Raw genomic sequence first — 15,995 nt, forward strand, 5'->3', positions numbered from 1 at the left:
CACCAAGCAGAGAGGCAGAGAGCATAAGCACACAGACAAGCTGGGTTTCCCGGTCCAAGGAGATCTCTCTAGACCAGGGAGGACTCTCAGAGAGTCAGGTTTGAGCTGGAGAGAAGTGGAGGGTTTCAGCTTGTGCCAGGACCTTGGGGACAGCAGTGTGGGCCTGTGGTCATGTGGCCTGCGTGGTTTCTGTCTGTTGGTCCTTGTGGCAGTTTGGACTAGTGCAGGAGAGGGGCTGGGAGTGATGCACCTGTTGGGGTGCAGCCATCTACTCACGACTGCTCCCAGGCTGGGACACGTAACAAGAGCCAGCTCTCCTTCCCACCATGAGAAAGATGAGAAGGCTGCTTAGAGGACGGCATCTGACACCTGCATCTGGACAGGTGCAGGCTGGGCTCCCTGGCCGGAATTCGTTGCCCCTGTTCCTCTCCCTGAAGTACAAGCCATGCTTTGGCCAGTTAGGGGGAGAGCGCATGGTTGGCCCCAGAGCCACAGAACTTTGTGGCCCTGAGCCTGAACCCCTCTTCTTCAGGAGGCTGCAGACCTCTCCTCCCTGAAACACCAGCTGGATGAACTGGGTGTGCCCCTCTATGCTGTGGTGAAGGAGCAGGTCGGGACTGAAGTGAAGGACTTCCAACCTTATTTCAAAGGAGACATCTTCCTGGATGCACAGGTGTGTGTGCTGTGACTGGTGGGGATGTCTCTGCTGTGGAGAGTTGGGGGCTCAGGCTGTGTCTGACTGGAGCTGTGTGCTGGATCCCCTCTTATTTCCTGAGCTTATGGGGGCGCCCCCACCCTTACAGCAAACAGCCCTCTTAGTTATTCCTGGAGCCCTTCCCTGCAGCATGACCAAGAAGGGTGGGAAGCAGCTAAAACCCCACCAGGTGCTCAACATGCAGGTGGGAGTCCCAGCACAAACTTTCAACCTTGGGTTCCTTGAAACTGTATTTCTTTCTTGTCTGCTCCACCCCATGCAGAATGTAGCACTGTCATAAGAAATGAGAGGTTGGGGGCTGGGGAGATGGCTCAGCGGAGTAAGCGCTTCCCAGGCAAGCACAAGGGCTTGAGTTCAATTCCCAGTTCCGCAAAAAAAAAAAAAAAAGAAGAAGAAGAAATGAGAGATTGAAGCTGTAGCTCAGTGTTAGAGTGATTGCCTACTGTGTGGGAGGCCCTGAGTTTCATCTCCAGTGCTACAAAATAATCATAGCAACTATTCAGTAGGCATGGTTGTAACACTTGTAACCCCAGCTACATAGGATGTATAGATGGAATCATAGATTCAAGGCCTGCCTAAGCAAAATAGCAAGACCTTATCTCAAACCAAAAAAAAAAAAAAAAAAAATCAAAATGGGCTTGGGATGTATCTCAGTGTTCCCTGGATTCTATCTCCAGAACCACAGAAAAGAAAATAGAGTTGCTTCCCTAAGTCAAGCCTGCTAGGGATGTAGCTCACTGGTAGAGCACTTGCCTGGCATGTGTGAAGCTATTGCACATATACACGCATATGCACACATGGGCACATATACACACACAGGCATGCATGCATGCATACATGCATGTGCAGTTTTTAAGGAAGAAGTTACACCTGGAGGAATCTCTGTCTCCAAAGGCAGTTGAGGGTGGTCCTGGCTGGGTGGGAGGGGACCTGACCCAGCAGGCTGGGGGCTTTGCCTGAGTACAGATGCCCTGCCCAGAACCTGCCTCCCTGGGTGAGGAAGCGTACAGGCTGCTCACTGGTTGTCTTGCTTGCCCTGCAGAAAAAGTTCTATGGCCCACAGAGACGGAAGCTGTTGTTCATGGGATTTATTCGTCTGGGTGTGTGGTGCAACTTCTTCCGGGCCTGGAGTGGAGGCTTCTCTGGAAACCTGAAGGGCGAAGGTGTCATCCTCGGGGGAGTTTTTGTGGTGGGATCAGGAAAGCAGGTATATTCTTGGTGTTTTCCTTGTGGGTCAGTGGGGGTGTCGAGGGCTGACTTAGGCTGTTTGAGTCTCTTGGCCTTCCAGAACCAGGAAGCATGAAGCAGAGAAGGGCAGGCAGGTATCTGCGCATCACACGCATCATGCAGTAGTCTGATGTAGCCTGACCACATTGCAGACATGGCTCTGGGGGCCAGGAGGGACTGAGCGACAGCCCCAAGGAGCACAGATCTGTGGCTCTCAAGCTTGAGCCTAGGCCTTCTCACATGAAGTTCTGTCTTCTGGGCTTGAACCCCAAAGCATCATTTGTAGTCTTTTTGAGTATTTCCTTTGGTGCATTCCCAAGCCATGATGGTGAAAGCAAGGAAGAGAGAAGGAAAAACAGGTCTGATGGGAATAGCAAGGGGGCCACACTCTTCTCTGGGGGACTTGGTGTTGGGGCGGAGCCTGGAAAAGTAACCAAGTGCTCAGCAGGGAGGCTGCCCTGAGGCCAGGTCCTAAGGACCCTGAATCAGCCAGGGGACACTGGAGGAAGATATAGAGAAAAATTAGGAGGCCACCGCAGGCACTCAGCAGGGGTTCGGAGCCCCCGTCTGAGGAGCAGGGCAGGGCAGTGCTAGCATTGCAGACAGATGTATGGTGGGGTGGGGCAGCGCAGGTACAGGCAGGCAACAACCTGGAACTGGCAGCCTGAGCCCTAGGCCAGTCTGTCAGCCTTGGTCATGACAGTAACATGTGAAGAAAGTGTTTTCTTTCCATGGAAGGATGGGGTGGTCTGGATCACTGGATCTCAGTGCCAGTGTTGGTAATTGATCTTTCCCCTATTTACCAGGACTGAAACTGGGAATAGAAACCCTTGCATTTTAAGCTTTATTTCTGATCTTTTTCTTTACCTTTTCCTAACTGCTTTTGCTTTTGCTAGAATTTGGCATTAAACACTGTCTAGTTTAATGAAATCTGTTTGTGCATTTTCCAGTTAATAAGATGAAAATATCACTGGTAGTGGCTGCCAGGGCCCACCTATCTTTCGGGGTACTTATGCAGAACCGTGAGTCTCTACATGGCCAGTCTAGGATGTCAAGAATTCTTGTTCCCAGCTATGCAGAAGGAAATTAGTCACTCGGGGATATAGCTAGAAAGGAGTAGATTGAAATGCGAGTGTGTCTCGCTCCAGAGAGCCTGTGCAGCCGCTGCCCATGAGCTGTCCTCAGAGGTAACTCCTGGCCTTTCCATCTGCACTGTGGCATTCCTTCCCCTCTGGCTCTGCCTTCCCCTGGCCTCCAGGGCAGGGCTTGACACACCTTCCAGCCTTCTCCTGCCCTGCAATGACTCACCTGGTGCTCATGGGCTCCAGTGGTGCATTCCTGGTGTTGCTAGGTGTGATGTTTGATTTTGTTGGTACGACCTGCAGCTCCTGGCTTTCCCCTGCCCAGGGGAAGGCTTGTGATGTTCACTGAGCATGGACCTTACCTGCCAGGTGCCATGCCATGGGGATGCTGAGTTTCCCTTTTGTTCTTGGTTTTTGTTTTTCATAATAATAATCTGTAAAGCATACTCAAAGAAGTATATATGCACTGTAGAAAATTTGAAAAGAACAAAATGATGGTGGGGTCATTCTACAAATTCATCCACCACAGGCAACCCATTGCAACAGAGCTGAATGGCTTTATTTTCAGAAAACAGTGTCTGTTATGCTTTGTGTCTTAATTGTCTCCCCAAAGCCTGATACAGTCATGGGGTGGACTTCTAGAGTTTGTGATTAACTCATGATCCACTGAGATTATGGGTATGAGTTCTGCTGGGATTATGGCTGTGAGTACTACTTCCAGCCTGGGGTGGATAGCCTGAATGCAGCTGAAGGGAGACAGACTCACTCTCGCTCCTCCCTTTTGCTCTCTGCTCTTTGCCACTGCCATGAAAGGTTGTTCTGTGCCATGTGCCACTCTACCTTGGAGCTAGCTGAGTATAGAATGAAACCTCTAGTAACTGAGCTAAATAAACCTTTCCTTCCTTCATTTTCAGTGTCAGGTGTTTGTCCCAGCAATGAGAGAAGAGTAACTGAGACAGTGGCCTACTAAGCTAATTTTTTTCCCATTAGCAGTGTGTCTTGCACCCTTTGCCATATTGTTAAGTGTTCAGCACCTATCACAATCTCGCCTCTTCAGTGCTACTTCATCAGGTTTTCCTGCTGTCTTCAACTGCAGTGTTCTTTTACTTTTCTCTGTTCCTATTTATACCCTGCTGTCTCCTGTGACTTGTCATCTGTGAAGCCTTTCCAACACCTCTGTCCTACATAGCCACTCCTGGCTCCTGCTTCAGCTGCTATGTAGCACAGTGCTGCATTGAGGCTTCCCCAGAGGACTGGGCTCACAGGCAGATTCCTGGCCTGGGGTGGCTCTGTGCCCTCCACTGCAGGTGCAGGGCTGGGCGTGGCACGGTGCTCAGCAGCTAGCCCATGAATGAGGACTGATGTTCCCTTCTGTTTCTTTTCAGGGCATTCTTCTTGAGCACCGAGAAAAAGAATTTGGAGACAAAGTAAACCCACTGTCTGTTCTGGAAGCTGCCAAGAAGATCAAATCCAGGAGTCCAGCCTCAGAGAACAAATGATCACATGAAGGGGGCCTGCTCGAGGGTACCCAGGGACACTCACTGTGTTCCTGGGGGGTTAGAGGCCACTTGCACCACATGCGCACTGTGGATTATTAATGTATTGTAGTATTGTTTCCAGTTTAGGCCCACTAAGGCAATATAGGCCCCAAGACAAGATTGACAAAAATCTAAGAAACTAGTGAAGAAAAGACCTGGAAATTAGGAGGCTTAAAGTAACAGCTGCTTCTCACTACAAATGTGTTTTAGCACTGTTACTTGAAATTCTTACTTTTGTATCTTCAAATATTAAGAAAAGTTGGGGCTAGGGGTGCAGCTCAGTGGTAGAGCACTCGCCTAGTATGTGTGAGCCCCTGGCTTCGACCTTTAGCACCACAGATAAAAAAATAGAAAATTTTAATCTAAGAAAAGATGATAATGACTAAATTAAAGATTAGCTAATGCTAGGGTTTTGGCTTGAGAATTTTCTCTTAATGACTCATGTAATGTCAAAGTAATACTCGTACTAAGGAGTTGATGTGTTATCAGTTGGTTTGATATAGGTAAATTATAAAATCTCTTGTGTCATTGTCTTCCGGTCTAGCTTCCACGATTTATGTTTCTAGGAGAAATAATCATTGTAACTTTAATAAAATTGTGCATCAGATAGCACCTGTGTGCACAAATTCTTCTGACAAAACTGATAATGAAAGTATTTACATAATATTGGCTGAAACCGAAAAGTCAGTGTTCTCCCCATATAGAGCACGGGGGGGGGGGGCGCACGGGTTCCTCTAGGTGGAACAATCTGGCAGATTTGAAAATGATTGAAGATTCATCCTGTCATTCATGTCAGTGATTTTGTGATCTGTCCTGGAAGAGGGATTTTGGTATTTTAAATTGTAACTATCCATGCTGCCCTTTTAGTATAATTTAAGGACAAAGGACATAGTAATGACACAACGTAACTTGTTTTATTATCTTCCTGTGTTTGAGAGGGTTTTTTTAAATTTATTTTTTAGGGAAGGGTCTACAGGATATTCAGGGTCTCACTACTAGATGGGACTCTTAGTGATCCGCCTGTTTACAGCCTCTCAAGAGCTGGGATTACAGGTGCATGACACTGCTCCCAGTCTCAATTACCATGTCAGCACACCCCAGGGGCAGGGCCAGCACAGCAGTCCCAGGGATTGAACACCCGGCTCCTGCACCTGCTTGCAGGTGTTTTAATCCACTGAGCTATTTGGCCGGCTCTTGTATTTGAGTTTTGTCCCAAGAGTAACCAGAGTCTCCACCAAGACACCACCTCAGCCCCCCAGTGGGAATCAAAGCCTTACCAAGAGCATCAGCCTGCCTGAGGAAGGGAGCCCACTACTCAGGAAATGAGAATAGAGCCAAGGTTGGACAGTGGGAGAGGTGGGGGCTGGGAACACAGAGTCACTTGGGGCAAGGTGCTCTGCCGGACCAGGTCTGGGCCTGACATGCTGTGGCAGGGCCTTGGGGATTGTCCGCAGACCCGTGCTGGTCTGGGCTTGGGCAGGTGATGAGACTACACCTTTCAGTGCCTGCAGAGGTGGATAGGATGACTTTTCTCCCTGGACTCTTGCTACTCATAGCTGCCACACAAAGGGTGCTTTGGCACCCAGGTGACCCTCAGTGTCTGAGACAGTTCTCCGAGAGAAGAGTGAAGCCCGAAGTCATGTCACACACACTGGTGGGTGGACAGAAGCTGCATCGCATGGTCCCCCATGAGTGCCGAGGAAGCGCCCTGGACGGAGTCAGGCTAGGTTCAATTTCTAGTTCACTCTCACTATGAAGCACTGGCCCTCAACACTCCCTCACTGATAAAAATGTTACGGAGGGTGTGAAAGTTCTTCCCTACCCTCCAGAACTGTTTATTAGAGGTCAGGGAGGGAATGATAAATACTATAAGGCAGTGCTTGTCTAACTTTTAAGTATATGCAAATCACCTAAGGCTCTTTTAAAATGGAGACTACTGAAGACGGGCAGATGAAAAAGGCAATAATGACATTGTACGCCCTTTGGTGGATAGTATTGGCAAGTCTTCAGTGTACAATTGAGGGGATGTTTAAATCTGAAAAAAAGGACCAAGATTTTAAATCCCACCCACCATAAGAAGGGAAAGGAATGACTCAAGGTCTGAGAAAGGGAAGATTTCAGAAAGCTGGGGGTGGGGGATTGCTGAGCATCCGTCTGCTGATGGACAGATGGGTGACATCTTGCTCCTGCCCACAGCCTGGGAGGCAGCTCGGCCTCTTGGGATAATTACTTTTGAAGAAGTGGCTCCTAGGCTCTGGGTTATAGGAGATATTCATGTCCCTCCAAGGGTCAAAGAAGAGGTTTACTATTATAATTTTATAGCAGAAACATTTTAGGAAAAGGGAGGTGAGCAGCCTATGGTCAGGTACTGGCTGGAACAAACGGTAAATTCTCTGAGCCTCCTGGAGTTTCTCCAGGCAGGAATTCAAGGGAACATGCGGTCTTGAGCTGCTAGAAATTGCTAGTGTTTGTTCAAGCCTGTGTGTGTGTGTGTGTGTGTGTGTGTGTGTGTGTGTGTGTGTGTTTGTGTTTTGCAGCTCTCAAGACCCCAGGACAGCACCTTGGGATTTCTGAGCTGTAGGTAATTCTGGTGCACTGCTGGCCCTGGGCTCTCCCCTAGCGAAGCGGTGCTCCAACGGCAACCTCACAAATCAAAGGCATTCACCTCCGGGGACCCTGGTGAGCAGCTGCTGTAGTCTTTACAAATAGGTTTCTTTTTTTATTTATTTGATGAACAAATTGAGAATCCACAATGCAAACTGCTGAGAATAAACAAAATGTCCTTTACTGTACAGCTGGTGGTTCTCGGTCTTGGTTACACAGTAGCATTCCTGAAGGAGGTTTTCTAGACCTCCATGCCTAGGCGCATTAAATAGAATCTCTGGGAGGGAACTCAGGCAGTAAATGTTTATTTAAGCTCCTGGATGATTACAATAAGCAGCCAAAGATGAGAACCAGTGTCAAGCTTGGAAGACCAGCAGTTACACCTCAGGAGCCCTTTCCCAGGACTCTCTGTGTGCAGCTCAGGTGAGTTTGAGGAAAGTCTGAGTAGCAAGTGGATATGGAGTGGTGGGGATGCCTGCTCATGCAGAGCTCTAAGGGTGGGCATTTGGGTAGTAAAGAACAGACAACTGAGAGGATTTTGTTACATTTTGTTTACCCAATTCGATGTCTTTTTCCCAGCGTGGGGATTTCTCAGCAGCATACCCATGGCCACATTCTCTGTCCCCACAGCACAGGGCCTGCTGTGTAGTACGGACACATGGAGAGGTGATGGGGGCAAGCTGTAGGGTTTCATGATTCCAGAGATGGATGAGGTCAGAGCTGATGCTGAACAATTCTCCCAGCCCTGGCTGCCTCAACTCACCATCCTGGATCGCACGGCCCATAAACCTCTGCAAGTGAGTACTCACAAGTGGATGTTTGGGAAGAGAGGGAGGAAAAGCTACTGTTTCTGGGTTAATCTTTCAAATATTTTGTAAGCTTTAAGAAGAAGGGGCTGTTTGTGTGTGGTGTGTGTGTGTGTGTGTGTGTGTGTGTGTGTGTGTGTGTGCTTTTAAAGAAATAGCCCAGAGGATGAGGGTGGGTACGATCCCCAGGTCTTGGGAAGGGTCCTTCCAGCTGTGTAAGGTCCCTTCCCATGTGATAAGTGGTGACCAGGGCCAGTCCCATGCACCAGCCAGGCTGGAGTTGGTTCTTCACATGGAGTGCAGGCCGAGGTGGAGCGTGTGAACTGCTTGAGACAGGTTGCCCAGGGTGGGGTCCCTCACAGAGTGGCTTCTGTCAGACACTGGAAGGAAGTAAGGAACTGGCTCTCAGGAGTACTGGTTAAGGGGCGCACTAGGCAGAAGCAGCAGCAAATGCAGAGGCCCAGAAGTGGGAATGGGATTACTCTGCTCATGAAGTGATCAAGAAAGCAAGAACGACAAGAACTGTTCAGACACTGGCAGCCATGGGGAGAACTTCCATAATTGCTGAGAGCAATGGAGTTGGCTGGAGGCGTCCAGCAGAGTAAGGATGTGATGACTGCCATCATTCTGGGTGCTTGGAAAGAAGAGACTGCCAAGGACTGAGGGTGGCAGCAGGGAGACCCCTTCAGAGCTGTTACAATGATTTAGGCCAAGTGATCCAGAGCAGCTCATAGTGGGAGGAGTAAGTGACCAAACACACCTGACTAAGAGGATTCCCGAACCACCGCATGTGGGCTAAGAGGGAGAGGAGTCGAAGAGGATGCTGATTTGGGGACAACAAACCGAAAGGGATTCTTGCATCAAAGTGGAGCAGAGGTTGATGGATAGCCTTCTCGTAAAATGCTGCTGAAGCAACAAGGAGTGACCCGGAGGTGTAGGTGTTAACGTGGACACACTGAAACAATGCTAAAGGAAACAACACACTTCAGAATGAAGTGTTCAGTAGGACCCAATGTACATAAACATTTAAGACATGCAAACGGCATTGTTTAGGGCTCCAGACAGGCTTGGCAAGCACAGAAACAATCATGGGATGATAAAGAGTGTGCAGCCAGGACTGGGCCCCTCTGGGAGTATCATGCTTTTAAAACGCCTGTCATTTGGGCCAGATCCTAGTTCAGTTAAATCAGAATCTCTGGGGATGGACCCAGGCACTAGTATTCTTTAGAAACCTTGAGGGGATTCTACTATGCAGACAAGGTGGAAAAGCACACAATTGTGAAATCTTAGAGCAGCAGAAGGAATTTTCCTGTTGTGTACCACAACCTTGGTCAGTGTCTGGGATTTAAGCAAGAGCCACCGATGCCCTAATTTCCATGATGTTCATCCAGGAAGCATGGTTAACCTCTCCCGGGAGGCAGCTGAGCAACTTCCTGTAAAAAGAACTCCTTGGAGAGATGGCTGATTATGCGCCAGGAGCAAAGTGCATGCAGGATGTTGTTGTGCGTGCAAAGCACAACATATTGTCATACCAGAGAACAAGCAGGTTCGCTCCTGTATTCATTTGTTTGTTTGTTTTGGTTGTTTCAAACAGGGCCTTGTTATGTGGTTCATGCTGGTCTCTTTGCAGTCTAGAGATCCTCCACCCTCCCCCTCCTGAGTGCTGGTATTACAGGTATGCACCACCACACACAGCTGCACGCAGGTTCTTAAGGACCACCGAAGAACTGTAGAAAGGACAGACTCGGGAGACAAAAGCAGCTCTCAGCTAAGACAGAATGACTGGGCATCAATGATAATAACTGCAAAGAGACAAAATGTATCAGATATGTTTAAGGCTATTGATTATAATCCTTTACAAGAAAAGTTTGGGATGATACTTTTAAAAAACTCATTTTGAAACTTGATAAATGAAACGTATTTACTTGCCTTTGCTACTTAAAAGCAACCAGTGTTGATGACAGAAGTTGCTCATTGCAGGAATAGTCTTTCGAGCCGGACAATGACACTTAGAGTGGGAGTCTCCAGAGGTAGCCATTAAAGAGGCCTGACCCAGGAGGATCCAAGTTTGAGCCCAGTTTGGGCAACTTACTTAGCAAGACCCTTTCTCCAAAAGAGGCATGAAGATGTTACATGTGCAAAGGCCCAGAGAGTTCAATTTCCAGGACAGAAAGACAAGAAAAGAAAAGCTATGTGTTCTGTTTTGTTTTATTTTGTTCTTTTTCAGTAGTGGGGATGGAATCTAGGACCTCTACAATGAGCTACATCTTGTTCTATTATTTGAGACAGGATCTTACAAAGCTACTAATTGTCCCAGTGTGGCCCCAAACTTTCAATTCTTCTGCCTCAGCTTCACAGAGTAATAGAATTACAGATGCGCACTATCATGCCCAGACTTGATAGTTTTTGGTTGTTGTCCAGCATAACATATAAGACTGAAACAAATAATATTCAGTTTGGAAAAAAAAAAAAAAAAAAAGTAAAGAGGCCCGAGCCTCCGGAAATGCCTCTTGGGTCCCTCCAAATGATAACTCCTCACAGAGCTTTTCCAAGCCGGCAGTATCTTCAGTTGCACTCTCCATTCAGTAAGGTGTGCTGGTTCCTGTTCCAAATGCTCCCCAGCAGAGACTGAGTCCATCAAACTCTGGTTTCTACCTTCTTACTTTGCGTGAGAAGAGCTGTTCTCAGGGAACACCATGAGAGCAGGGTGTTAGCAGCTTCACAGCTGGTCTGCAGCAGGTTTTGAGATAGAGGAAAGAAGTTTAAAGCCAACCTTCAGAGCTGGGCCCACTTGTTGGCTATGGAGTCTTGGGTTGATCCTGCCTTCCAGAGTCTACTTCTGCTCCTTTATTATGCCAAAGATATTCTCAACTTGCCTTCACTGGGACAAGCCTGAACCCCAGTCTCTGTGCCCATCCAGTCCACCCCTACCAACTCTTATGATTTGTGTCTAGTTGTCCCCTGAAAGCCTCATGCAGTCATGGGGTGGACTTCTAGATTTTGTGATTAATTCATGATCTTGTGCTTGGATTTTGGGTGTGAATGCTACACCCAGCCTGGGGCAGACAGCCTGAATGCAACATAAGGGAGACAGACTTGCTTTCTGTTGCCATTGTTGCCGCTGCTCTTCCCTTTTGTCTTTGCTCTTTGCTGTTTTCCATCACCATGAACTGTTGCCTTCTGCCATGTGCCACTTTGCCTTGGAGCTAGCTGAGTATGGACTTAAACCTCTACAAACTGTGAGCTAAATAAAACTTTCCTTCCTTAATTTTGGGTGTTGGGTATTTTGTCATGGCAATGAGAGAAAAGTAACTGAGACAACAACCCAAACTTCTTTGTGTCAGTGGGCTGAATGGACATTCCCTGGAGGGGAGAAGTATGGACCTTTCTCATCTTAGTGTACTCAGCAGCCTCCACACAGCCTGACTCTTAGAAAATAATGCATAAGCAAAGTCAAAAGACCAATGGTAACTAAGAAAGCAACTAAAATTCATACCACAAATGGCTGGGTTTCCTAATACAGAATGGGCCCCTACAAATCAATAAAAAGGCTAACAGTGAGCCTTTGGGGGGGTCTAGTTTGATGTGTCAGTTGTTTAGAACTACTATGATATTCCTAGACTTTGCTTGAGGCCATGTGGGAGAGTTGCGAGGATGCCAACTCCTACTGGATGAACACCTCATGTATCAAAGAGACCAAGAAGAGATGCAGAGTGGGGTCACAGTCTGAAGACACTGGAGCCACCGAAGGGTCTTCTTTTAGTTTCTGTGATGGCTTGTGTCTAGATGTTTGCCGAAGTCTCCTGAGGTCAGGGGTGGGACTTTTTGGAAGTGGCTGGCTCTAGGGTGTGTGATGCTGGGCCCAAGGATGTGATGCTGGTGTTGATTCATGGTGTGATGTAGGATTGGGCATGTGATGCTGCCTTTCCCTGGGTGTGGATGCTACCAACCCTAACGGTGCTTGGATAAGAAAGGGGGTCACTGGTGGTCATCTGTTGCTTGTTGTTTTGCTTTCTGCTTGCCAAGTGCTGTTTCACCTCTGCTCTGCCCCTCTGCAGTGTTACCATGTCTTGGAGCCAGCCAACTGTGAGCTGAAGCCTCTACAAAGTGAGCCAAATAAGTCTTCCATCCTTTAATTTGGTTGCCAGGTATTTTGTCTCAGCAACAAGACAAACGACTAAAACTGTCTCGTTAGCTACTTCGTACCTGGATCACTGGGTCCCGGGCTTTGGAAACTGCATCCGGGGAGCCTGACACCCAGCTTGTGATAGTGGTCATCTTGGACTTGATGAAATGGACTGTAGCTATGTCTCAGTGGTATCAAACTGAGGTGTGTGGAGCAAGGTGGTACACTGATCTGGTAAGGCCAGCCTCCACCTTGGAGCCATGGAAGTTGAAAAGCACACAAAATGACCTAGCTTTGCTAAGTGTGATATCCACATCAAGGACATGGACTTTAGGGCCATTCGCCAAGGGGCCTTGAACAGGCTCAGCTCATTCCATATCCTCACTTGCAGTTCTTCAGAATAACTGTCACATGTGTGGGGAAGTCAGCAGCTTGAGATAAGGAAAAGCCAGCTAGAACAGACTGCACTGTTCTGACCACTCCTAGACAACGGTTGTCCTCACTGAGTCATATTGGCCTGGGGAATAGCACCCAAGGTGGGCCACTTTCTGGGGTCCCACAGCTGACATGCAAGTGAAGCACTCAGAGACAAGACTTGAGACTTCATCCACCCTGTGCAGCTTTTCTCAGCCTCAGGGAACCTGTTCACAAAGAATCCTAGACTTCCATTGTTCCTGGCTGCCCATCTGTAAATAATAAATCTCCTTTATGTGAATTCTTGTGTGAGTATTCAGTCTCAGGCAAGTTGGCCAATAGGGCACAATGATCCTGTTCACACACAGAAGAAAATAACCATTTAGCCTCAGATCTGCTGAGATTTTATCAGAGCTCAATTGCAAGCCATTGTTGCCATTCTGTTCAACCAAAGAGGCATGGGAGGAGTGACAAAGTACTTAGGAAGTTCATAGGGCAGAAGCAGTGGCTTACTAAAAGATTTAAGACCCAATCATAGGACTAAGGACTAAATTTTACCACCACATCACAAAAGAGCTATTTATAGGACTTCCTTTTATCTAGTAACATATGAAGAAAAATATGAGGCGTACTAAAAGGCAAATAAAAAAACATAATTTGAGGATCCAAAATGAGCATCAGAATCAGATTCAGACATGAGAGGGATTTGAAACAATCAGACTAAAAATTTATAGTGACACTAATTAATATGCTAAGGGCTCTTGTTGCCAAAGTAGATCACACCCAAGAACATATGAAAAGTGCAAGCAATGATGGAAAGTTAAGAAAAATCAATATAGTGCTACTGATTAAAAAAAATCTACAGGGGCTGGTGAGATGGCTCAGTGGTCTAAAGCACCTATTTAGAACAAGCTTAGCAAAGCAAAGGGACCGCGGTTCAATCCCCCAGCACCACATGCCAGCCAGCCCCGCCCCCTGGTGGGCTGAGCTGGCCACACACACACACACACACACACACACACACACACACACAAATAAATAAAAAATTAAAAAAAAAAATCTACAAAGAGCAGAAAGCATCCAGGTGTGGTGGTGTATGTCTGTTGCCCAGCACCCTAGGAGCCTGAGGTAGGAGAGTCAGTGTCTTGAGCCCACCTTGGGCAACTCAGTGACATAAACCCTATTTAGGGTTAAAAATAGCTGAGGACATAGCTTAATGTGGAAGCCCTGGATGCAATCCCCATAAACACACACATACACACACACACACACACACACACACACACACACACACTGGCCTACCAAGAAAAGAATGGATTTGGTATGAAAATCAACAGAATCACCTCTAAAATATGTATGGAAAAATCCATGAAAACCTGGTATCAGAACAGTATTAGCCCCTGGGAACAGGATGGTAGCGGTTAGGGACATAGGTGGGAGAAGAATGTTCCACTGAATACACTTTTGGAACTTTATAATTTATTCCATGTGACTACATTAACTAATCCAACATTTTGCAGCAAGTTATTAAAATAGCACCACACTGAGTGCTGTGGCCCTTTCCGTGGGGAAAGCAATATAGTGGAGGAGCAGTCTATGAGCCCTTCCAATGCCCTTTTACTGTGCAGCTCAGGCCAAGGAGCTGCAGAAAATCCACACAGTGAGGCACGGGGAAGCCCCTCCACAAGCAGGCGCTGGGAGAGGAGCAGGAATCCAGGTAAGCACCGGGGACCACCTGCTGTCTGAGCTGCACTATGCTGGGCTGACCCCTGCCCCAGCTCCCAGGACTGGTCTGGCTTGGGAAGGGCAGAGGTTCACTTGGCTGTCAGGCTCCTGCCCAGTGGGGCTGCACGGAGAGGAGCAGGGCCCAGAGTGGGCGTGGAGACCCAGGCTCCGCCAACCTTGAGGGCCAAGGGTGCCAGCTGCTCTTTGAAGCAGGAAGCCTTTGAAGACTCTGCCAAGTGAGGCCCAGATGTCCTTATCTGATTCTCAAGTCTTTTGTATACTTTGATTCTAAATGACACGGGAACTGCAAGGCCTGTGTGGAGTAAGAACAGCCCCTTGCCAGCAAGGCCACATGGGACAGGTGGCAGGACCAATACCCCTAACCATGCCCCCTTTAGGCCTTGCCTCCAGGCTGGCTGCCAGGACCCAGGCCATCCTACAGATGACAGGTGGTGAAGGAGGGACTCTGTGCACTCAGGTAGGTGAGATCAGCTTCACCGCTAACTAAGATCCAACACAAAAGAATGGAAACAGCTAGCTTTCCTCTAATATTCATGTACCACTCCTACCAACTAAAAAACCCCATTTTATTGTTTTAACACAATAGACTTTTTAGGGCTGGGGAGATAGTTCAGTAGAACAAGCACTTGCTTGGCAAGCACAAGGTCCCGAGTTCAGTCCTCAGTACCGCAAAAACAAACAAGCAAAGAATAGACTTTCTCCTGAGCACTTTAACATTACATGTAATCGGCTGCTCTCTTCCCAATTCTCACGACTCAGAGTCTCACAAATGTTTCAACCACCTTTAAAAATCAACAAATAAGAACAATCATTCTAAAATAGGATCTGCTATTTTGCTAAATCTGCTTACAGATGTAGCACCAAAGTGCATGTAAATTTGTTTCTTTATCATTGGCCACCAGCAGCCCTGGAAGCAGGAAGGATAATTATGTGGCCATTTGTCACTCCTTACCGCCCCCTCCTGGGACCTGAGCAACGTGTCTGGGCATGCCTCACCCAGATTGCCCATGTGCTGGGCCATACTCTGGGCAACCTGACACAGGGACTGGATCAGAGGTAGCCCTGGACCTCCATCAGGTCCTGTTGGGCTGGCCCAGGACCTATAAGATTTACCCAAAGGTTTCAGGTCAGTTATTCCCTCTTGGGGATCTGAAAGTCCTTTCAGCAGGAGGCTGTAGTCAGAGCCTCACAGAGGAGGCCGAGAACAAACTCAGGCGCAAGTTCTGAGGGGAGCTGGCCAGAGGCTGCGGAAGCTTCTGGACCAGAGACATCAGCCTTGGAGCGTGATGGGGGTGGAAGGGGGCAGCGCTCCACCTCAGCTCTTCCAGACCTATTCTCCCAAGACTGCTTCAGGACTGGGCAGCAGACTCCCTAGACCAGGCCAGGCTGGAACACAGCCGTGGGCCCGTAGACCCGGATGGAGCCCCTTCCTCCTGCCAGTGATCGGTTCTGTGTGGGCACTACCTGGAAGTGATGTAGTTATTAGAGTGTGGTTGCAGCAGCCCATTCAGAAGCCAGGGTGGGGCACCTCAGCAGAACCCGAGAAGGGCCAGCATCAGACTCGCGGTCAGTTTTATGTGGAGTGGATTAGAGTTTTGTTCTAAGGTCAGGAAGTGGGGAAGTGGCCCACAGGAGGCAGATCGAGTCTAGTGAAAGAGGCAGGGTGTGGTCGTGCCCACGGTCAGGGTCTAAAGGACGGTAAAGGCAGAGACCACAGAAGCCTGTGGAGATGGGGTG

General features: G+C 48.1%; 1 protein-coding gene across 4 annotated transcripts in view; it reads left to right on the forward strand.

The window, feature by feature from the left end:
* The window catches only part of Fam213a (family with sequence similarity 213 member A), an 18,111-nt gene extending 12,940 nt beyond the window's left edge, over positions 1–5,171 (forward strand). For all 4 annotated transcript variants that reach the window (XM_023701307.1, XM_023701309.1, XM_023701308.1 and 1 more), the window contains 3 exons: positions 533–673; positions 1,758–1,922; positions 4,410–5,171. In XM_023701307.1, coding sequence (XP_023557075.1) covers positions 533–673; positions 1,758–1,922; positions 4,410–4,523 — 420 coding nt within the window. In that variant the 3' untranslated portion in view covers positions 4,524–5,171. The remainder of the gene's footprint in view (positions 1–532; positions 674–1,757; positions 1,923–4,409) is intronic.
* Positions 5,172–15,995: the final 10,824 nt, after the last annotated feature.

The sequence above is a fragment of the Octodon degus genome, unplaced genomic scaffold (assembly GCF_000260255.1).
Source record: "Octodon degus isolate 3935 unplaced genomic scaffold, OctDeg1.0 scaffold00132, whole genome shotgun sequence".
In the NCBI taxonomy this organism is placed as follows: Eukaryota; Metazoa; Chordata; class Mammalia; order Rodentia; family Octodontidae; genus Octodon; species Octodon degus.